Here is a 23,870-nt window from a genome sequence, read left to right as displayed (position 1 = left end):
AGCACAGAAAAAATAAAAAACGCAGAGGCTATCAAATACCACCAAAAGAAAGCTCTATTTGTGAATGAATGAATGAATGAATGAAATACTTATATAGCGCACAATGCGAACTGAATCGCCTCTAGGCGCTGTGGCGAGCTTTGATCATCTGCTAAAAGAGGAAGGTCTTGAGTTTTTTCCTAAAAGCCAGGTAATTTTCTTCCAGGCGGATGTTGATTGGTAGAGCATTCCATAGCCGAGGCCCTTGGACAGCGAATCTCCGATCACCCTTGGATTTATACCGGGCTTTGGGCACGAGGAGGAGGTTTTTGTTGGCTGATCGAAGATTTGTGGGAAAAGAAGGACGTCAATTTTGTTTGGGTACAACGTCGCATGACCGCGCAATTGTCAGTTAAATCGATGCAGTGAAGAATTGCAAAAAGTGTTCTGGTCAGGAAGGAGGTAAAATCCCCTGGGGATGAAGTAGTTAAAAGTGGTTAAAAAGTGGTTAAAAGGAAACGCCACACGCCATTCTACAATTCTCTTGTCTCCCCATCTAACCCGTTGGATTTCCATGGGCTAACTTTTGCTTTTAACTCCACACTCTACTCCATTCTCAAAAGGCTGTGAGCTGCCTTCACCAATCCAATCCACATGCTTTTTCAGAGCATATAACAGGGCCAGCTAGGAAAGGGGCGAGAAGAGCGATTGCCCAACCCCCTCCTGAACCATACAAGGCCACATGCACTCAATATAGCTGGCTGCCTTTGGGGCATGTTGAGCTCAGCCCAATACCAACCACAAAGCCCCTTGTATCCACTATTTTAAAGGGGCTTTCCACATTCCGTAAAGTCCACTGTCTGCAGCCCCCCACAACCCCAGACTAGACTTGTATGGAAGAGGCTCTTGTTACCCTGAATAGGGGAACAAGGTGGTTGACTTTTGGGGTCCCCGAGTCCCTCCTGCTCCCAAGCATTCACCCCCCTTTCATGGGCTGACTTGCTGTGTGTTTGGCTAGGGGCTTGTTCATGTGTGGGGAAGGGCACAATATTTTTTAGTGATACCCATTTAAAGGCCAATAACTAGAAGATAAGGCAGCCAAGTGGGGACTAGCAAAATTAAAAATAATTTCCCATAGACTTCATTGTTATTTGTTGTATAACTTTTGCCCATGTTAGGCTCTTTGTTTGCCTCTCTGGACTGGGGGTGTTTTTCCCATGTGTCATTTTGTAGCATGCTGGATGATGTGCTTAATTTTGGACAGGAATGGCTTATTTTGTGCTAGCTGCATTTGGGTTGGTCTGGGCATGCTCAGGGACTTTGATTATTTTTTTCAGCTTTTTGTTTGTGAACAGCACTTGGATGTTCCTGGGCAGTCATTTAAGGACATTCTTAACAGGTGTACCAACTTTGAAGTTCTGTCTCTACATTGGGTGAACTTGCATTTTGTTTGTTTCATGGACTATGAGTGTGTTTTCAATTGCCACATTAGCACACAAATCTATTTTATATAAAGCTTGCAGATAGCATTCTTTACCTTGCTCAAGATTGTGCGTGGGGCCAGCAAGAGAGTATATTTGAGTGTCCTTATAGAGTTTGTAACACATGTATTTTCTCTTTGAATTTTGTTTGTTATGTCTTTGCAGCTGTGTTTTAGAGCAATTTTTTGTTACTTTGGTTTATTGTATTTTTGGGGGGGGGGTATTTCCCCCTGAAATATTATTGATGTTGTCAATGTGTGTCGTTTGTAGGTTGTTTCACTTTGATTTAATTGTCTGCTTCATTATTTTGCAAATATACCACCGGGAACACTGGACCAGCGCCTCCTGGTATTGGTCCAGTGTTGAGGTGAGGAGGCAGGACTGTATGATGTAAGCGGCTCAGGGAAAGGAGGCGGGACTGTGTGACGAGAGTGGCGCAGGGCAAGGAGACTGGACTGTGTGATTTGAGCAGTGCCTGGAACCCAGCATTTCAAATGAAAGCTGTCACAGCGGACAATCCCCGCTCCCTGATGATCGGCCAGCTCAACTCTTCCTGTGTGATGGTGAGCAGTGTTGGGAACCCAGTATTTCAAATTGAAACTGTTACAGCGGGCAATACCCACTCTTTGATGATCAGCCAGCTTGGCTCTTCCTCTCCTCTTTCCCCCTGGCTGGGAAAATAGCTCCTGTTCAACTCCGCTTGCCAGGGCTGCTCGCCCCCCCCCCCCCCCGATGCAGCCCATGCTCTCCAGCCCTCATTTTCTACTCAACAGGGGAGCGTGCAAAGGGTAGGACATATATTTATGGCCTCCCGGCAAAGTAGGTCCGCGCTGTAGCCATCATTCGGCTATAGCGCGGATCTGAAGGGGTTAATGGCATCCCAGTCTTAGTCCATAGGGTTCAATATTGAGTTGGCCCACCCTTTCCAGCTATAACAGCTTCAACTATTCTGGGAAAAACAGGGGTGAACAGCGGCGCTAGATATGGTGATAACATAAAATGATATAGCAACTGGAATAAAGGTATACATAAAATGTGAGTGAATAAGCACACATAATATTAAAACATTTGTTAAAACATAATGTCCATAAATGATCCGAGATCTTGTATGATTAGCACCTGGAGGAAGCTCCCTTAGAGTGAAGCGATGAGCTCTGTTCCCAACTATTCTGGGAAGGCTGTCCACAAGATTTAGGAGTGTGTCTATGGGAATGTTTTACCATTCTTCCAGAAGCGCATATGTGAGGCCAGGCACTGATGTTGGATGAGAAGGCATGGCTCGCAGTCTCTGCTCTATTTCATCCCAAAGGTGTTCTATTGGGTTTTGTGTTTTGCATGTAAAAGACTTCAATAAAGTTGAACCAAAAACGTAACTATTGTGTTTGTGATATATTTTGTGTTGTTTTTTCCCCTTAAAAACAATCCATAACAGACCCACAGATTGTTAAGATTGCCACAGATGGATTTCCGGCCCACTCCTCAGCAACGAGCGACATACAGTGTTTTTAAAGGGGGGGGGGGGGTAAAAAACAAAACGCATGCAAAAACGCAGGTTTAAAAACGCAAAATGTGCCTGAAGAATGCATCAACCGCAACCGCATAGATGTTAACCTAGACTCATTCCATACAAAAAAAAACGGTTTAATGTTTGTATGCACTAAAAATGTTTTTAGTATGTTTTTCCTGAAAATATAGATTTAATCAAAAGTTGCGCAAATATCATGTACTGTAAAACAATGAAACTACCATCCTACAAGGTCTCTATATTGCTCTGAGGGGTGTAAGTTATTTTATAGCCAAAAATATGTGAAAAATGTCCGGAAGGGAAGTGGTTAATCAACATATTTAGATTTGTAAAGCGTATGGCAACCATCTTCAAAGAAACCATCAAAGCCACAGCAGAAGGGGGTGTATTGGCTCCATGCTGTGATCTAAACAGTTTTTTTCTGTACATGTTAAATTCCCTGTTAATTTCGGTATGCCATGTAATATATCAAACTCCACCTGATTAGTGAAAATCACAGAACTCTATGTTCAAGCAAATTGAAAACCATGAATATTGAGCAAAGCTTAAATGTTACTTCAATGATTAAAAGCCCATATTGGCTAAACCACATCGATCTTCAAGGGACTGAAGTGTTTCCTCTGCGTTTGATATCATATATAATTCTATTAGTGGTGGTGTAGATATAAATCAGTGACTCTGAATAATTGGTTTTTGAAGCTTGTATTTCCTGCTCATTATATTAATCATTCAGTCTTTTCATATATTAACATAAACAGCTGTTAAATAGGCGCCCTGTGAGAGGTCCTTCTTGTTATGAGAATGGACAGAACAAATCATGTACAAATGACAAAGAATTCCGGCTCTCATGTGGGTTTACATATTAAAAATTCAGGCTTTTCAGTCACATTATCATTGGTCCTGCTGATAAAAATTGCTATCATATCCTATTTATTTTAATGAACAGATGAAAATGTACAACTTGGTATGGGGGAAAAAAAAAAGAAGAAATAAAGGCCTATCTGAGACTATTGTCTCTGTATCTCAATGGTAGTACCTCTAGTTACCATATATATCCATTATATGCTAGTATTCATGTTTACAATGTCTGGTTAGGCTAACAAGAGGATGCACAAGTTTAGTATATTACTGTAAGCCCTTGTACACGCGGTCGGACATTCCGACAACAAAATCCGTCGGATTTTGTCCTAAACTGGTGTTGCATACACACAGTCAGACAAAGTTGTCGGAAAATCCGATTGTTCAGAACGTGGTGACGTTATTTCGTTACAGCAGGACTACGTTCAGGCTAGTAGCCAATAGCTTTGGTCTAGGAATTTGATCTGAGCATGCGTGGGACTTTGTCCGATCGGAATTCTATTCAAACGATAGGACAAAGTCCCATTGGACCATGTTGTCGGAAAATGTTATAGCCCAGCTCTAAAACTTTGTCGGTCGGATATTCCGACGGAAACAGTCCGATGGAGCCCACACATGGTTGGATTATCCGACAACATGGTCCGATCGGACATTTTCCGTTGCAATGTCCGACCGTGTGTACAAGGGCTTAGAAGGGCATTTGGAGAGAGTACAAAGTCAAGCGTGGTAGGAAGAAGGTAGGAAATGTCAATATAAAATGTGTAAAACAGCTTGTTTATTTAGGATAAAGAAACCTTAGATTATATCCAGGGTCAATACAAAGAAAATGGAAAGGTCAAGGGACATCATTTTTAGTTATGTCCATTTATAGAAGCTACTCATGGCAAAATAATCAATGGAAAAAAAAATAGATCATTTCCTTAAAGTGGAAATAAAGGCAAAACTTTTTTTTTTATTTCAGACAGAGTACGGGAGGGTTATAACCCTTGGCAGCTTTATTTTTGCCATCTGTGTCCCACTGGGGAGATTTGACTTCACTTCCTCTTCCATACCCAAGAGGAAAAACCGCTAAAGTAAGAAAGTCCGTGGTTGTCACAGGAACTAGTGTCCCCATTTAACGATTTTCCCTCTATTCAAATCAAAATTTGTGGTTTTCGTTTAACTTTTACTTTTGGTGATAACAGTATACAAGACATATAGAGAGGGTGAATCTCTCACAGACACACACAAAAATATAAGCTTGACAGGTGTTCTAATCCCTCTCCACGTTATCCCAAACTAAAGTTATGCCATTAGTTATACTTTAACCACATGCTGACCGGGCCATAGCCGAAAGATGGCTACAGCACGGTCAGCTTATTCCACGTCCATGGACACCCTCCCAGAATTTTTCTCCCATCCGGCCCCTGGGGCGTGCACCCGGGAACATCCGTGACCGCCGGGTCCTGAGGACCCAATGCATCATGGATCATGGTAAAAGGTCACCGAGAGCGGCTGTTTACCACGTGATAGCTCCTTCAAATGACGGAACGATCACTTGTAAACAAACCGGCATCACGTCATGATGCCGGTTCCTCCCTCCCCTCTCTGTACCGATCGGTACAGTGAGAGGGGAGAGGGGGAGAGATGGCAGCAGTGCTGTGGGCTGGATGTGTAGTGCCCACAGCTCTGCTCAGTGCCAATAATCTGCAGTACTCTGCCCATACACCGCAACACTGTGCAATACTCTGCAACACTGTGCAATACTCTGCCTATACTTTGAAACACTGCAATATTCTGCCAATACTCTGCCAATACTCTGACAATAAATTTTAAAAGAAACAAAGAATTTTTATTTTTACCGAATTATCAGTCTTTTTTGATTAATAGCACAAAAAATACAGAACCCAGCGGTGATTACATACCACTTAAAGAAAGCTTTATTTGTGTGAAAAAAGGACAACAATTTAATTTGGGTACAGTGTTGCGTGACTGAGTAATTGTCATTCAAAGTGTGAGAGCACCGAAAGCTGAAAATTGGTCTGGTTAGGGGGTTTAAGTGCCCAGTGGTCAAATGGTTAAAACTACTGTTTCCAGAATTTTACTTACTAGTAATTATATATAGCACCTTCTAGTTTGTGCTACTAGTAGTGAGAGTAGGAAAAAACATAGCCAACTCTGGGTTAGACCTCAGTCATTAAATGTGGGTCAGGGCTGGATGACTCATCCTGGCAGCTCTCTGGTACCCCCCCCCCCCCCTCCACCTTGTTTCCAGAGTGTTAGAGAATTTTCTGGAACTAGGGGGTGGAGGTAATGAGAAGCTGCCTTGAAAATGTATGGGCCCTTATCCAATCCCCAGGAGTGAGCCTGGCAGGGAACTAAGAAAGCCCATAAAAAGACATGGGCCATGGCAGCAGAGAGTTCAGGTGGAAGATGGAGAAGCAGGGCTGAGGGAGGCTTTCAGTGGCCTTTGAGCTACCCCTTACTGGGGGAAGGGGGTTACCTCAGGCTGGAGCTTAGAAGGGTGGCCTAGAAGGATCCCACTAGAGGAGGCAGTTGGAGGGACATAGGCTGGAAAGGCAGCAGAAAGAGCAAGAAGAGACAGTGAGCAGACCAGGGACAGACAAGGGGAGGGTGCCATCTGTAGCAGGTCTCTCTTGAAGACAGCAGTGTGCCAAGTCTTCATCAAACCTTTCCCTGGGGAATCTTTTTGTGTGTGTGTCAGTAGGGCAAGACTGGGGCTGAGAGTCAGTCAGGAGGACTGGGAGGAGGAGAAGCCAGGTGCATCTGGTGGCAGCCAGGTGTGCTGGCTTTCTGCAAGCGCATGGAACTGGGATCAGTGGGCACAGGGAACAAGAGGGAGGTGTATTATGCTGTTCACTTAATTTGTGTTACTTTGTCAAAGGGACTGAGAGTTCCTACTTGTAATGAGCCTTTGCTGAACTAGTGATATACTGTTAGTTCCCTCAAGAGTGAACCAGCAGGAGATGTACATAGAGGAACCAAGTGTGTGCAGGAGGAAGCAAAAAGAGGAATCTGTAAATAGGGAGTAAGTTGTCCCTGAATTTCTGTTTACTGTCACACTGGGCATTCCATAATCCCTTACCTTATCCAAGTTATCGTCCCCTAATAAAACTACAAAAACAAGCCAAAGACTGATTGCATGTGTCCGGATGAAAGAAGGAAATGCGGTGTGACTGGCTGTGCAGCAGTGGGCAACCTTAACTTCAGCAACTTTTAGGGGGGTAGTGCTACATATATGCATGACTTTCTTTTTTTAATTGTTGTTTGATTAGAGGAATTAATGCCATTGTGAGGTAAGGAAGGATTTCTTTTTCCCCAGACAGTGAGCGTTGATTGTAGTGGCCCATGGGGTGATTATTTTACTTTCCTCTGAACTAAAACTGTTGGATTGTTGTTCGTTCCGACCGATTGGATTTTCCGACAACTTTGTCTGACCGTGTGTATGCAACACCACTTTAGGACAAAACCTGTTGGAAAAAATCCAATGGATTTTGTGGTCGGAATGTCCAACCGTGTGTACAAGGCATAAGACTGGGATGCCTTTAACGTTCATGTGCATGTAAAGGCAGGTGTCCCAATACTTTTGGTAATATAGTCTATATATAACATCAAAAGATAAAATATCAAAATCAGCTTTTGCTGCAATATTTACAGTCAATAATGTGATTTTAAGCCTAGATGTCCTCAGCATTATTCAACCCACTTTGTCTGAGCCAAGTTTGTCCTGGATCTAACCCAGCCTATCACTGCCACTCTGAATTCTCTTCCTTGTCAGCACATGAACTGATTGGCTCCTTGTGCTGTTTTTCACTCTCACACTCCAGCCCTGCTATACAGTAGTCTGCAAGAAGCTGCTACCAGGTCAAATTAAGTTATTTGTTACATTTATTTTTAAATAATAAAAGTGTAATGTACTGTAATAATGATGATAGAGCTGTACTAATGTGTGTCTTTTATATTTGCCTAGAGTTCAAGGTTAACCTAAATCTGTATTTAACATAGACTTTCATTAGAGTTTAAATAATTTATACTTTTGTAATATTAACATTTCACTTTATAATTGTAGACTGCAACAAACAAAAGAAGCACAATTGGAAACTAGTACGCTGCAGTTGTCTTAAGGTTGAATGAGCTGAAATAATTTAACATGCTGGAAATGATATAGTAGTAGCTTAAGAGATAAAAATAAAGCAAATGTTCACAAAAGCAGACACGTTTTAGTTTGAACCTGTTCCCCCCCCCCACCCTCTGTAATCTTCTGTTAAACTTAATTACAGCCTAAATTGCATTTTGCAGTAATTGAATTATAAACTTAAATGTAAAGGTCCAGTGGCTCCATAAGCATTAACGGTTGCTTAAATCACACTTGGAATGGCAATACTACAGGAGAGAGAATGAAAACTATGATGCCATTGAATCACCATTTCTGTTCTTTTCTTTGATTGTAGTGCCATTCAGCACATCTTTGGGGTTAACAGGCTTTGATTTAAAGGGTCTCTACTCACTACTCAAACTGAGAAGTGATAAATACACATGTGCCATGATTTTTTTATGCTTAAAGCCCAACTCCGGGCCAAATGATCATTTGTAGTGGGGCTGTGTCCGCACTGCAAGAGTTAATTGCTTGCTTGCGCCTAGGGGGAAAAAAAAGAACTACTTAAATGATCATCCACTCCTTCCTGCAGCTAGACCGATTCTTGTAGCATCTGCACACCTATGCTTTATCATCTACGGTCCTGAAGTCATCAAGACCAGAGCAGGATCCATATCCCTGCAATGAATGTGAGCATGCTAAGGAACAGTCCACCGCCGGATCATGGAGGCTAAAAAACCCTTTTCTCCTTCCCTCTAGATGATATGAGCAAGTTACCCTCGCAGTGTGGGTGCAGCCCCACTGCACGGGGTATTTTTTTATTTTCCCAGAATTTAGCTTTACGTGCCAGATAAATCTCATAGATAATAAGTAATACAGGGGCATAGCAATAGAAAATATTGCATTCAGATCTCTTCAAGTTCAACCACATTCATCTCTGCTATTTGTGAGAGCTATAACATTTTGTAACTAAATGTGAAGGGGATGAATGGTTTAGTATGCATATCAATTTTTTTGCCTACAATCTTCCCATGAAATTAGTTGAATGTGCAACGAATGTGTGTTATGACATGCAAGCCTGACGGATCTCTTCAATGCTTCATGGTAAATCCTTTAAAGGTAATGGTATAATGCAGCACTGCACCATTTGTAAAAAAAAGAAAATAATGTTGCTTTCATTCTAAATATTACTAAACTTTGGATTTCATATTAAAAATATTGGGCAAGTGAATGTAATTTAACTGGATGAACAATGTAGTTGGTGAATGTAAGTTATAAATATGAGAAATCTTCTCCCTACAAAACTGAGGTGAAAAATGTATAATACATTGCTTTGTAAGGGGTGTCGAACTCAATTTCAAATGTGGTTGCCCTCAAAGGGCCAGTTGTATCTGGGGTGTGCTACATACAGATTACAGGGTTCAGGAGTGCTGTACTTACAGAGTGCAGAGTTTAGGATTATGATACCTAGAGTACAAAGTTCAGGACTGTATTATGTACAGAGTGCAGTTCCAGGGTTGCCCTATGTACAGAGTGCAGATTTCTGGGGTGTGTTGTGTACAGAGGGCAAGGTTTAGGGGTGTAATATGCACCAACCCTACTGAAGCTTCCGTAAACCTTTCTCACCTACCTGGCAAGGTTCTAGTACCTCCCTTTGTAGCTGGATTTGCCTTGCCTTGGAGGAATATTGTTCTCTCTCAGTTTCTGGAGATCTGTCCCCACCGCACCCTGCGTGTGTGAATCTATTAGTTCCAGGAGTTGCTGAGAGAAATGCTATCCCTTGTAAACACAGAAGGCTTCAGTGTTCACAAATGACATTGAGAAGTGGGAGTGTAGGGTGAGAGTGGAGTTCTCCCACGTTCTGGCTGCAAAACTGGTTGTGAGGGCCATATGACAAGGCCTGGCAGACCTAATTCAGCCTGTGGGCTTTGTGTTTGATATATGTACTTTATAACTATGCCTTGACAGCCTATGGGGTCTATTACAAATGGTAACACTCTACATCATCTGAAGAGTTCAAATGATGTACCACCCCATTAGTTAACCAAGCTAAAGGCCTTAGGTCAGTGATGGCGAACCTTGGCACCCCAGATGTTTTGAAACTACATTTCCCATGATGCTCCACTACACTGCAGAGTGCTAGGGCATCATGGGAAATGTAGTTCCAAAACATCTGGGGTGCCAAGGTTCGCCATCACTGCCTTAGGTGATATTCACACAATATCATTCTAATAAAGCCAGACACTGCTTATAAACCTTCTGCCCATGTGCTTTGCAGATATCTCTATCTTGGGGAAATTATGTAAAATGTCCAGTCTGGTAAAAAAGCATTCTGCAGACAGTACTGTTACATGGCTGTCTTTTCTGCTCTGCAATTCTCCACAGAAGGCCAGAACTTTCTTCAACATTATTGGAATTGTAGGTAGGTTAGGTATGGATGACAAGGATCTGCTGCATATGTAATATACAGTAAATATACAGTAAATATTATATAATAGACCTTAAAGTGGAACTTTACTCAAAAATGTGAAGTACTGCAAATTTTCTCCTCCCCCAAACCTTTAACTGATTTGCAGGTTTTCAGAGGGGAGTCGGTGTGAATATTGTTTTTTGCCAGTAGTTGCTCCCAATTCCTCAATCCTCGCCTAAGTAAGGATGATGTTACTCACCCCCACCCCCTCCCTTGCCACAGCTTCCTGAACATGTGACCAGTCACATGTCCCAGGAGTTCTGTAGGACCTGTATCACTGCACCAAATAATTTCATGCATGCACAGCGGGGAGCTGGTTGTGATCAGGGTGTTACAGCTGTTTCCAATATCCAAGATGCTGGCACTGGGGACCTACAGCAGTTACTAGATTCAGCTGTGGGACTCCATAAATGGACTGGTAAGTAAATAATTTTTAAAAGTCAGCAGTTACAATATTTAAAGCTGCTGACTTTTAATGACTTTATTTTTTTTTAAATGGGTGAAATGTAAATGTACATGTCAGTAAATGTATGCAATGAATGCACATTTGCATATGTTTTGTCTCTTTGAAAACATTACAAGTACAGATAAAGTAGCTGGTGATCTACCATAAATCCAGTGTTCTCATGAAGTCCTGTTTAACAAGCTTGCTTTGATGTCCTTTGTTTAATACAGGTGCTTGGCAAGGACTGTCGATATAGTTTGCAAACAAAAAAAAAGTATAGCTTAAAGAGGAATTTCAGTCCCCCTCAATGTTGACCTTGCACCCCGTCACTGGATCAGCCATCTTGTGGCACATCTGCACACATGTAGGGGGTTTCCAGCACATGCAAGAAGACAATGCAAGCACGAGGTCCCAGTGGGTGAAAAATCCTTGTAAGTATCATGGACGCTGGGTAAGGATTGAGACGCCTTCCCATCCCTTCTTCAAGTAAATGTTGCGTTACAGCAAAGAAACCGTCAGAACTGCTAGATAAATAAATGTAACTGTGGAATAGGGAGGGGGAGGAGCCAGGTGCTTTATTGAGAACCTGTCATCAATAAAAATGTTTGATGCCAGCCCATACTCCATTTGTCTCCAGATGGGTGCTGTTGTACATACTCCCACACCCTGTGGCACAGCAGAGATTCAAAAATATTTCATTGTGGAATCATGGAATGCATATCATAATCCAGATATGGTGCTACACTCTAAATCACAGGTAGTATATTACCTAGTTTCTACCCCATTTCTATTTTATTCAAAATGGCCTTAGGTCAAGCACCTCTTTAAAAAAAAAAAAAAGCCAATTGTGCAGCAGTAGAAAAGAAAAAAAAATGGTTTAAAAACTCACTTTGCATACAATCTGTTCTACAAAGTGACGCAATTGATGATCCATGCTAAGACTGAAGCAAACTATCTTGACAAAATCACCAAATCTGAATCATTATGGAAACCATGGATTGAACATTACCTCCCTCCAGATATAGATAATAATTTAATATAAACTAACAGGCCATGCTACTTACTTTCTTATGCCACGTACACATGTAGCCGACTATCCGGTGGACTGTCCGTCGGACTTTCCGAACGGGCTACTTGCCCACACATGGCACGCTACATCCTCTGGGACTGTGACATCATAATAGGTGGGGACATCATCCGGTGATGTCCCTATATAAGTCGCCGCGCGCCTGGTTCCCCATCATTGTGAGCGGAGGGAGCGACGAGGCAACATCTGAAGAGAAGAACAGAAGGCGGCGGCCACCGCCTGTAAAAGAGCTAGAAGAAGGCGCGGTGGCCCAGCAGAAGAACCGAAGAGGGGGACAAGACCCCCGAAGTCGGAAGAAGAGGCTGGCGGTGAGGAAGAAAGCTCCTCCGCTAGTAAAAGAGCTAGCAGAAGATAGCGGAGGAGTCCGGCGAGAAGACCCCTGAAGACGGAAGACCCCCGGAGCTGTGCAATAAACTATTTTAACCCTGTGTTGTGTTTTTTTTGTACTTTTTTCACAGGTGAATGGGTAGGGGTACATTGTACCCCATACTCATTCACATAGGGTGGGGGGGCGGTATCCGGGGGCCCCCTTATTAAAGGGAGCTCCCGGATTCCGATAAGCCCCCCGCCCGCAGACCCCGACAACCAACGGCCAGGGTTGTCGGGAAGAGGCCCTTTCCTCATCAACATGGGGACAAGGTGCTTTGGGGTGGGGGGGCCGCACGGCCCCCCTTCCCCAAGGCACCCCCCCATGTTGAGGGCACGTGGCCTGGTACGGCTTAGGAGGGGGGCGCTCGCTCGCCCCCTCTTTCCTGGCCGGCCGGGTAGCGTGCTCGGACAAGGGTCTGATGTGGACCTGGGGGGGACCCCCACGCCGATTTTTTTTGGCGTTGGGGTTCCCCTTTAAGTCCGTACCAGGTGGCGGGGCCAGCGACGTCTCCTTCGCGGGCCCCGCCTACCTGGAGACGCGCTCAAAATGAGCGGATTTTTCTCCGGGCGGGAAAAGTCCGTTCATTTCAAAAGTATGGTGGACTGACATACGAACGGCCGGATTGTCTGCCGAAATGCAAGTCCGGCTGGAATATTGGAGTGCAAAACTACTTTCTAAGTCCACCTTACTTTTGGGTCAAAAAAGTCAGCCAGAGGCTACACACGGGGGGATTGTCCGGCAGACTTGAGTTTGCCGGACTTTTCCACCCGATTGTTTGATCGTGTGTATGCGGCATTACTTTACTCTTTGACTAACATTCTCTAAATATCCAATTGTATAATACTCTCTGAAATCCCCTTCTCTCCCCCCCTTTTTTTTTCTATTACCCTGTTGCGGAAATTTTTTCCTACATTGCTCCGAATTCTATAGGTTCTACTACAAATAGGGATACTTGGGATGGTTGGTGTTTTAGGGCTGTTTTTGCCAGGTACTGCCAAGCCAAAGAGTCAGATCCTAGCCCTGGCTTCAGTAGCATATCTACCAACTATCCGGCAATATCTTAAACTGTCATCCCACTATTACTATTATCCCCAATCTATATTTACATCTATATATATACTGTATCTATACTGGCTTATTGATTTCATATCATCAGTCTATTCTTTATTCAATGGTTATCATTGCCAGTTCGATATATCAATATAAAGTAGCATTACTTGTTAAACAGTTGGTCAGTCGATCTTCTTGAATTATTTTTTTCCCTGACCAATCTTTATTCATTTGCAAAGCTTTGTTGAAGGAATAACTTTATATTGTATAAAAAGCTCTCACAAAGGCAAATAAATTGTATCTTGTAAAACACAATAAAATATTCAAACAAAAGAAAAAAAAGTTTTTTTCATTACTTACTCCAGCTCTTTGCACTTCCATGAAGATTGATTTCTGAAACGATCTGTCCCACATCGGCAGATCACTGCCCAGCTCCGTGCTGAAGTAATGGCTTTTTCCATAACCAACCAACACACTAAAACAGTACGGTCGCTGTTCTTCAAAATCTTCACTCTGATTGATATTTAAATAGAGATTTTCTTGAATCCAGATTTCATCAGCAGGCCAAACCTAAAACAGAAATTTGGATGCCAAGGCAAGTCAGGATACATTGTTTCTTCATAAAAGTCCCTTATACAAAATTATAAGGAGTAATCTCATTGGATGTCTGGATTTAGACAGTTTTCTGTCTGTGAAAGTTGGAAGAAATCACTGATGAGAACCTGACCCAATGGACATGCTTGACAGAAGATTGTAAAGCGTGGGTGGAGATAAGGCATGGATGCACACCTTTTTATGACAACAGCCTTTAGTCTCTATTCACATATGAGCATTTTGTAGTTTTAAGTTCCAAAATGCTCAACATCTAAAGTCCCATGGTTTGCAGTTGTGCCTGTGAACACCTGAGCATAGTTTCCTTGGAGCTTGTAGCTCAAAAATGTACATCTTATTTTTAGGTACAACCTTCAAGTTTTTCTGCCCTTAATAGACTTCAATGGACGTAACAGAGAAAATGCACAAAAAAATTGGAAAAATACAAACAGTCAGCTTTTATTCATGTATCCTTTGTCACTTTCGGGAGTCACGGCCATAGTACGGATCTCTGAAAGGATGGCACGGACATGCCATCAAAGCGCATGCGCCGGTGACTCCATCGGCTGCATGCAGTGTGCATATTTCCTACACAGTAAAAGTTTAGGAGCTATTCACTGTACTTACAGGTAAGCCTTACTATAGGCTTACCTGTAGGTACAAGTCAAAAAGAATACTTTACTGACAATTTAAAAAGTGTTAGCTGGAGCTTGGCTTTGATTTGTTAGTCAAGTATATCTCAACCTGCTAGTGCATCTTAGGCCTCTTTCACACGGGGCGGATCAGTAAAGATCCGCCCCGTGATGATCCGCTCGCTCAGCGGGGATCGCTCCGTTGTCCCCGCTGAGCCGGCGGCGGACAGGGCGGTCTCCACACACTGTGCGTGGACCGCCCTGTCAGCTCTCCGCTCTCCTCTATGGGGATCGGACGAGCACAGACCGTGTGTCCATGTTCATCCAATCCGCTCTGCAGACGGACAGAAAAATAGGATTTTCCTCCGTCTGCAGAATCGGACATTTGCGGAGGCGAACAATAGCGAGTGTCTGCGGATGCTCATCCGCAGACACCCGCTATCCCATAGGGATGCATGTATGGCCCGTATTTCATCCACAAACGGATGGATGAAATACGGACATACCATCCGCATGTGTGAAAGGGGCCTAACACTATCTGCTGCACATATTGACATTGTTTTTGTCCCTAGATGTCTCCATTGTGCCTCTAGCCAGTGGAACAGGATATGAAGTGTGTTATTGTTTGGATCACCAGGTGAACATAAAGGAAATAAAACAAAAAAAAACAAAAACAAATGCAGCCACCATATTTCAGAATCAGTAAGCTACAATATATATTCGATTTTTGTTTTGGAGTTTATTAACACTTTAAGAAATGTATTCTACAAGCTGTTAAATGATGTTTCAATGTGAAGCAACAAAGACACAGGTGCGAGGAGTTCATGGGGCTTATTTATGAAAGTGGCAGCAAAGAAAACTAAAGCTGTCATCCATATAACTATATAAACCTGTCAATAAAACAGACAAGGCCATCTTTATTGCTGCAAGCAATTTCTTCTCTTTCTTAAGCTGCTCAACATCGGGACAAGCAGGCCTGAAATTCAGTGCTCAGCGTAATAGTTAGGGACAATCATGTTGATACAATAGAGGAAGGGATATCATATTGATACAATAGAGGAAGGGTTGGCACCTTTTATTACATGCAAAGACTGGACATGCATTAATTGTAAGGATAGGGAGAGTCACCCTTTAAGTTTATACTCTTTTTGTTATACTAGAATCTGCTTGTATAGATATATATGTATATCTGATACATATATATCTGAGAAAGGTTATTGGAAACAGCTTCACATGCAATGCTTTGCAAGTTTCTTCTGAGGGGCAAATTTGCGAAAAAGAGGACGCGCTTGCGGTTGCAGTTGACATTTAAGTTTTGCATACTTAGAACATTTAGGCCTGCGATTTTATGTTCAAAATATAACAGCTTAAAGTTATGAAAAGATATTTTTATATATATTTAGGGACTTATCTCTGAGCAGAAATCCCCTAAAAATGTTTGCTTATTGTATGACTAACATAAATGTGGATGTATATGATTGGTTGCCCAAGGGGCCTATCCCCTTGTGTTTTGTGTAATTTGATTGGTTGGCTAAGGGGCATACCCCCTTGGCCTTGTGTAATGTCTGAGAGCATAAATTCTGTATTCAGGAAATAAAGAATTGTATTCATGATAATCCATACATTGTGCATGGTTGTCTTGACTATCCAACCGGTTGGCAGGGCTTTCCAGTAACCAATAAAGTCCAGCTCGAGCAGAACCAGAGGGGCACACCTTACATTAATTAGCGCATGCATGTGGTAAAACAGAGCCAGGTTTTATTTAACAATATGTTAAGCAAATCTTTTCTCCAACTTTCACTCTATTTATAAAGCATATTCACTGCATTGTAGTAAAACATTTTCTGGGTGAAAAAAAAAATCCCTGACATTGGGTAGAATCTGTTCTTTAAAAGAAAATGATGCTTACTGCAACAGTCACCCTATTACATGGAGGGTGAATGTTACTTTCCCAGCACGTTTACATGACATTCACTAAACATTTGAAAATAAATTTGCCAGGACTGAGATGTCAAATCACTGTAAGGCCGCGTACACACGCGCGGACTGTTCGCCCAACTTTGTCCGTCAAACAGTTTCGGCAAACAGTCCGCTCAAACTTAGCATGGACGGACATGGCCACACACGACGGACGAACAGTTTGCTGAAACCGTGCGCGATGACGTGAACGGCACGTACAACGGGACGAAAAATACGACGTCCTATACACTGCATTATAACTTTCGGCGTGAAAATCCTTTCTGAGCATGCGCGCAACTTTGTTTGACGAACAAGCCTACACACGAGCGGACTGTTCGCTGAAACAAGGTTTCAGCGGACAGTTTTTCGGAAATTCCGAAAAACCTTGTCCGTCAAACTGTCCGCTGAAACTGTCCGCTGAAAGCCCACACACGAGCGGACTGTCCGCCCAAACACTGTTCAGCGGACAAAGTTGGGCGAACAGTCCGCCCGTGTGTACGCGGCCTTAGTTATAATATGAGTGATGAGAATGTCTTAGCTGGATGTTGACTGTGTGCTTTTGGTTTTAACAAAGGTTCATCAATTACAACGTTAATTTTTTTAATACTTTTTAATTTCTTTAAATAAATGTAAAAAAAAATGATGTGTTCTGTTCTTTCCAAGATATTGTTAACCTATCACACCAGGTATGCAGGAAAAAATAAATGTTATTTTTATACTGCTGAAACTGTGTAAAAACAGTTTCAATACATACTTTATAAATAAAGGGCCAGTTTATTGTCTTTCAGATTTTAGAGGGGCAGGATTGTAGCCAGTGGGAGTAGAAAATCTTCTGGCATCAGTGGGAGTAAACTACGCCCCATCTTTAGCATTTTGGGGAGAAATTGTTTCCTATCGTTGGTGTCAGTGACAGGAGTTATGCCCCATCATTGGTGTCAGTGGAGTGAATGGTGCCAGATCATTAGAGTCAGTAGCAGGAATTATACTCCATTGTTAGTGTCAGTGGAAGGAATAGTGCCCCATCGTTGGAGTCAATGGCAGGAATTATGCCCCATCGTTGGTGTTTGGAATCCATTGCTCTAGAGGTTATAGAAAACACTGCTATAGAGGTTATGGGTCGGGGGGGGGGGGGGTCTGGTGTATATAAAAAAAAGTTATCTTTTCAATTTTAAAGTGGAGTTCCACCCATTAAAAAGTCAGCAGCTACAAAAAGTATAGCTGCTGACTTTTATTAATCAGACACTCACCTGTCCCCTGGTCCAGCAATGCTGGCGCCCAAAGCCTCCTTCTTCTCCCCCTCCTCTTCACGGTGCTGGCATTCTAACTGTGGGCACCCGGCTGTGGCTTCATAGCTGGGCACACACTGTGCATGTGCGCTGAGCACTGTGAGTGGCCGGCCAATCTTCTGGGACCTGTGACATGTCCCAGAAGATTGCAGGGAGGGAGGGGGGGGGGGGGGGAGGTGATCTTCCAGCACCAGGGTACATGCCAAATGTGGCATTTCAGGTGGTCACCAGCAGTTAAAGCGGAATTTCCATTTTTGGGTGGAACTAGGCTTTAATACCTAAAATGTTTAATAATTAAACAATATATGGATAAAACATCATGCCAAGCTAAGAAAATGTAACGAGTCTCAGTATCTTAATCATATTGAATTTTATAGAAGAACACTTACCTTGCTAACTTTAAAGAGAACCTCACAGAGGTTATACATTTTTTCAGCTCGTACCCAGTCAAGCGTGCTAACCTAAGAAACAGGAGAGCATAACTAGACATTTCTGTTTTTTTCCAGAACAAAAAAATTTCAAAACATTTAAGGTTGGTATGGCTTAAACATGTAATAAGACAATTCCATGTACAAGTATTTAGCATGAATCACAAATGCCCTAAGTGTTTCTTATTGCAATTTAGTCTTGAGATATTGACACTGGATGTAATAGGCATCCAGTGCTTGTTCTTTGTCCTTTAGTTGTCCTGATATTTACCAGGCAGGGTGGGTCCTGCAGAGTCTAGACTCAGCATCCACAGATGTTGTTCTCTACATTCATGGAACACAACATAAAACTAAGCACTTACCTGTACTGAACCAATCAACTCAATGCCAGCTTTGTGCTTCAATAGATTGTCATTTATTCCAACCTGAACCAATACATTGTGTTAATTTACTACTAAATAGTCTTGTGTATATATCCTGATGCTGATTCACAGCCGAGTTAAAGGTATCTATACTTGTATTCTTATAAATGCATGCAGTAACTTTAATTTAATCAGAGGGGCTAAGGATGTTCTTGGAGTGGAGGCGCAATACAGGGAATCCAAATTAGTTAAAAGTGGTTCCTTTGGTGGTAACATGCATATAATATATCTGTTGTTAAAACCATTCTGTCGCTTAACCACTTCAGCCCCGAAGATTTAGCTGCTCAATGACCAGGCAATTTTTTGCGATACGGCACTGCGTTGCATTAACTGACAATTGCACGGTCGTGCAGCGCTGCACCCAAACAAAATTGACATCCTTTTTTTCCCACAAATAGAGCTTTCTTTTGGTGGTATTTGATCACCTCTGCGTTTTTATATTTTTTGTGCTATAAACAAAAGAAGAGTGACAATTTAAGAAAAAAAACACAATTGGGGTTATTTACTAAAGGAAAATACACTTTGCACTGCAAGTGCACTTGGAAGTAAAGTCGCTGTAGATCCGAGGGGGACATGCAAGGAAAATAAAAAAACAGCATTTTAGCTTGCACATGATTGGATGATAAAATCAGCAGTGCAAAGTGGATGTGTCTGTCGTAAATAACCCCAATATCTTTTACTTTTTGCTATAAAAAATATCCCATATTTTTTTCCTCAGTTTAGGCTGATGTGTATTCTTCTACATATTTTTGGTAATACAATCGAAATAGGCATACATTGATTGGTTTGTGCAAAAGTTATAGCATCTACAAAATAGGGGATTATGGCATGTTTATTATTTGTATTATTTCTTACTAGTAATTAGTGATGGACGAACTTCCGACGGGACGTTTCGCGAACGCGAAACGCGAACGGACACAAACGTTCGCGAAAACGACCGTTCGCCGCGGGCTCCATTGACTTCAATGGGAGGCGAATTTCGCAAACCTTTAGGTCGAATTTGCGGCCACGGGGTAATTATTAGGGGGTAGCACGTAGTCCCACCACCTGGACAATAGCATAATACATGTATGAGGTGAATTTGGGATCGATAACTACAAGCATTTTTTTTTTATTTGGGAAATTGTTCTGACAATTCAGGACTATGGAGCTAATGAAGGCAATGGAGGAGAGGGAAGGTCAGGGACCAGGGTAGGCAAACAAGAGGGTGCAGGAGATACAGAGCACTGACAGCAGCACCGTAATACAGAGCACTGACATCAGCACCGTGACATACAGCGCTGACAGCAGCTCCGTGACATACAGCGCTGACAGCAGCTCCGTGACATACAGCGCTGACAGCAGCTCCGTGACATACAGCGCTGACAGCAGCTCCGTGACATACAGCGCTGACAGCAGCTCCGTGACATACAGCGCTGACAGCAGCACCGTGACATACAGCGCTGACAGCAGCTCCGTGACATACAGCGCTGACAGCAGCTCCGTGACATACAGCGCTGACAGCAGCTCCGTGACATACAGCGCTGACAGCAGCTCCGTGACATACAGCGCTGACAGCAGCTCCGTGACATACAGCGCTGACAGCAGCACCGTGACATACAGCGCTGACAGCAGCTCCGTGACATACAGCGCTGACAGCAGCTCCGTGACATACAGCGCTGACAGCAGCTCCGTGACATACAGCGCTGACAGCAGCTCCGTGACATACAGCGCTGACAGCAGCTCCGTGACATACAGCGCTGACAGCAGCTCCGTGACATACAGCGCTGACAGCAGCTCCGTGACATACAGCGCTGACAGCAGCTCCGTGACATACAGCGCTGACAGCAGCTCCGTGACATACAGCGCTGACAGCAGCTCCGTGACATACAGCGCTGACAGCAGCTCCGTGACATACAGCGCTGACAGCAGCACCGTAAGCAGCCCCAGGAGGAAGTCAGCACAGCACAGGGATGGTGTGATCCCCTCATAATAAGAACCCCCAGGAGGAAGTCAGCACAGCACAGGGATGGTGGGAGCCCCTCATAATAAGAACACCCAGGAGGAAGTCAGCACAGCACAGGGATGGTGGGAACCCCTCATAATAAGCAGCCCCAGTAGAAATATGACACCGCTCAACCTCTTCAAAGAGGAGGGTAGGGGCATATAGTACGGTGTGCTTTTTTGGGTCAGGGAAGTGAGCCAAATGAATTAAGAAGGTCTGTGTGCTTGATTCCAAAAATTGTTTATAGACATATACATGGTCTACTGATCACATGTGTTGAATTCCTCCGAGATCCATGCCTCATTCATTTTTAGAAATGTGAGGTAGTTAACACTGTGGTGAGCTAGGCGAGTACGCTTATCGGTCACAATCCCCCCTGCTGCGCTGAACGTCCTTTCGGACAGGACACTGGATGAGGGGCAAGCCAACAGTTCGATTGCAAATTGGGCAAGCTCTGGCCAGAGGTCAAGCCTGCCCACCCAGTAGTCTAGGGGTTCATCACTCCTCAGAGCGTCCACATCGGCCGTTAACCCAATGTAGTCGGACACCTGACGGTCTAGGCGTTCCCTGATGCTGGATCCGGATGACACCTGTCGATGGGTCGGCTGAAAGAATGACCTCATATCCGAAGTCACCAACACATCTTCAAACCGGCCTCTTCTTGCAGGCGCTGTTGGATTGGTACCCGCAAATCCTTCTCTGGGAGTGGGAATTGCTCCTCTGCCAGCGCACGCAAAAGCAGAATGCAGCATTTCTCGAAGCAAGGCCTGGAAGTGCTGCATTCTGACAGCCCTCTGCGACGGCGGTAACATTTCCGCCATTTTGTGTTTGTACCGGGGGTCTAAGTACGTTGCCACCCAGTACTGGTCCTTGACCCTCATGCTTTTTATACGGGGGTCCCTATTAAAACACTGGAGCATGAAGGCCCCCATTTGCACTAAAGTGGAAGCGGTGTGGTGGCCTGGCTCCTGCTCATCATCCAGGATAATGTCGTCCTCTTCATTCTCCTCTCCCCATCCTCGCACAACAGGGATCCCAGAAAGGTTTAAAGCATGCTCTTCTTGCTCCTGCTCATCCGCCCCGGCACCATCCTCCTCTGACTCCTCATCAGACTCCTGTTGTTGACTTGTCTCAGATAGAGTAGCCCCCCCTGGGAATTCATCCAGCATTGCGACTTCCTCATCTTCCCGCTCCTGCTCCTCCACAGCCTGATCAATGACACGACGCAATGCACGCTCCAGAAAGAAGGCATAAGGTACCATGTCACTGATGGCGCCATGGCTGCGACTGACCAGTTTGGTGATCTCCTCAAATGGCCGCAGAAGTCTGCATGTGTCGCGCATGAGCAGCCACTGGCGCGGTGAAAAAAAACCCAGCTCCCCAGAACCGTTTCTTTCGCAGAGTTCATACAGGTAGACGTTAACTGCACGTTTCTGCTGGAGCAGCCTATCAAGCATATAGAAGGTTGAGTTCCATCGCGTCGGGCAATCGCAAATAAGACGTCTGACCGGCAGATGGTGTCGCCGCTGAATGTCAGCAAGGCGAGCCATGGCCGTGTAAGATCTTCTGAAATGGGCCGAGATTTTCCTTGCCTGCCGCAAGATGTCCTGGACCCCAGGGTATTTGACAAGGAATCGCTGCACGACCAAGTTTAAGACGTGTGCCATGCACGGCACGTGCGTGATTTTGCCCTGTTTCAATGCGCTAAGCAGATTGGCACCGTTGTCACACACCACTTTACCAACTGTCAAATTGAGCGGTGTTAGCCACTCATCTGCCTGTGAACGCAAAGCTGAAAGGAGTGCCGGGCCAGTGTGGCTCTTTGCTTCCAGGCACAACAGACGCAGCACGGCATGGCAACGTCTCACCTGGCATGTGGAATAGGTTCTGGGGAGCTTGGGCGGTGCAGTGGAAGAGACGCTAGCAGCGGAAAAGGAGGAGGCAGCTGAGGAGGAGAGGGAGGAGGATGGAGTAGGAGGAGGAGAAGAAGAGTCAGGCCTGCATGCAATCCGTGGCGGTAAAACCAAATCTACACGGGTGCCACGGGTTACATGCTTGACGGCCGTCAGAAGGTTCACCCAGTGGGCAGTAAAACTGATATACCTTCCCTGCCCGTGTTTGCTAGACCACGTGTCTGTGGTCAGATGTATCTTGGCACCGACACTGTGTGCCAGAGATACATTCACTTGCCGCTGAACATGGCCATATAGCTCTGGGATGCCCTTCTCTGAGAAATACTTCCTTCCTGGGACCTTCCATTGTGGTGTTCCAATGGCCACAAATTTGCGAAAGGCCTCCGAGTCCACCAGTTTATATGGCAGTAGTTGGCGGGCTATGAGTTCTGACAAGCCAGCCGCCAACCGTTGGGCAAGAGGGTTATCCGGCGTCATCATTTTTTTACGCTCAAACATTAGGCCCACGGAAGCCTGCCTTTTTGCAGAAAAATGTGAGCTTGGCGTGATGGAAGGTGGAGTGGAGGACAATTGTGAGGAGAGAGGAGAAGGAGAAGTAGAAGACGAGGCTGGACGGTGAGAGCCTGCAGTGTGGCTTTGTGTGTTCCGTTGCTCCCACTGGGCTCGGTGATGGCTGCTCATGTGCCTTCTTAAGGCGGTCGTCCCTAGGTGAGTATTGGGCTTACCGCGACTAACGCGTTGACTGCAAAGATTGCAGATGGCAACGCTATTGTCAGCAGCGGACACGTTAAAAAAAGCCCACACTGCGGAGCCATGTGCCGGTGTCCTGGGAGCGCCAGATGTGACCGTACATGGTCGATGACTCGCTCCTGATACATTTGCAGTCTGCTTTGTCCCTGCTGTGCAATGTAAGTCATTGCTGCTTCTCCTCCCTATCTGCTGGTCCATATCTCCCTCTGAACTCCCCTCCTCTTCCTCTCTTGTGGGCACCCACGTGACATCACTAGACACGTCATCATCAACGTCACCTTCCCCACCGCTATAAGTAGAGTAGGCAGCAACACCGGGGACCAACCTCCTCCTTGGGCTGATCTGGGTACTGGCGTCAGACTGCTGAGTAGCGCTTGTTGCTACCTCCTCTTCCTGATCCAATACCAAGAGTGGCTGCGCATCAGAAATGTCCTCTTGATATGGATCGGAAAATAATTCCAGTGACTCAAGCGGAAGGTATGTGGTGGTGGTGGTGGTGGTCGTGTTGTTGGTGGTAGTGTCTTTGGGGGTGCACATAGCAGAG

The 23,870-nt window shown here is 44.3% G+C and overlaps 1 protein-coding gene across 2 annotated transcripts in view; it reads right to left on the bottom strand.

Moving 5' to 3' along the window:
- The window catches only part of SNTG2 (syntrophin gamma 2), a 787,936-nt gene that overhangs the window by 69,451 nt on the left and 694,615 nt on the right, over positions 1 to 23,870 (bottom strand). For both annotated transcript variants that reach the window (XM_077488701.1, XM_077488702.1), the window contains exons 13-14: positions 18,219 to 18,290; positions 13,722 to 13,931 (exon numbers count right to left, since the gene is read on the bottom strand). In XM_077488701.1, coding sequence (XP_077344827.1) covers positions 13,722 to 13,931; positions 18,219 to 18,290 — 282 coding nt within the window. The remainder of the gene's footprint in view (positions 1 to 13,721; positions 13,932 to 18,218; positions 18,291 to 23,870) is intronic.

This window comes from Lithobates pipiens, unplaced genomic scaffold (assembly GCF_037356315.1).
Source record: "Lithobates pipiens isolate NorthernLeopardFrog02 unplaced genomic scaffold, aLitPip1_a1.2 Scaffold_18, whole genome shotgun sequence".
In the NCBI taxonomy this organism is placed as follows: Eukaryota; Metazoa; Chordata; class Amphibia; order Anura; family Ranidae; genus Lithobates; species Lithobates pipiens.
The sequence above is the reverse complement of the archived record's forward strand: the minus strand, read 5'-3'. Positions and strand labels throughout refer to the sequence as shown.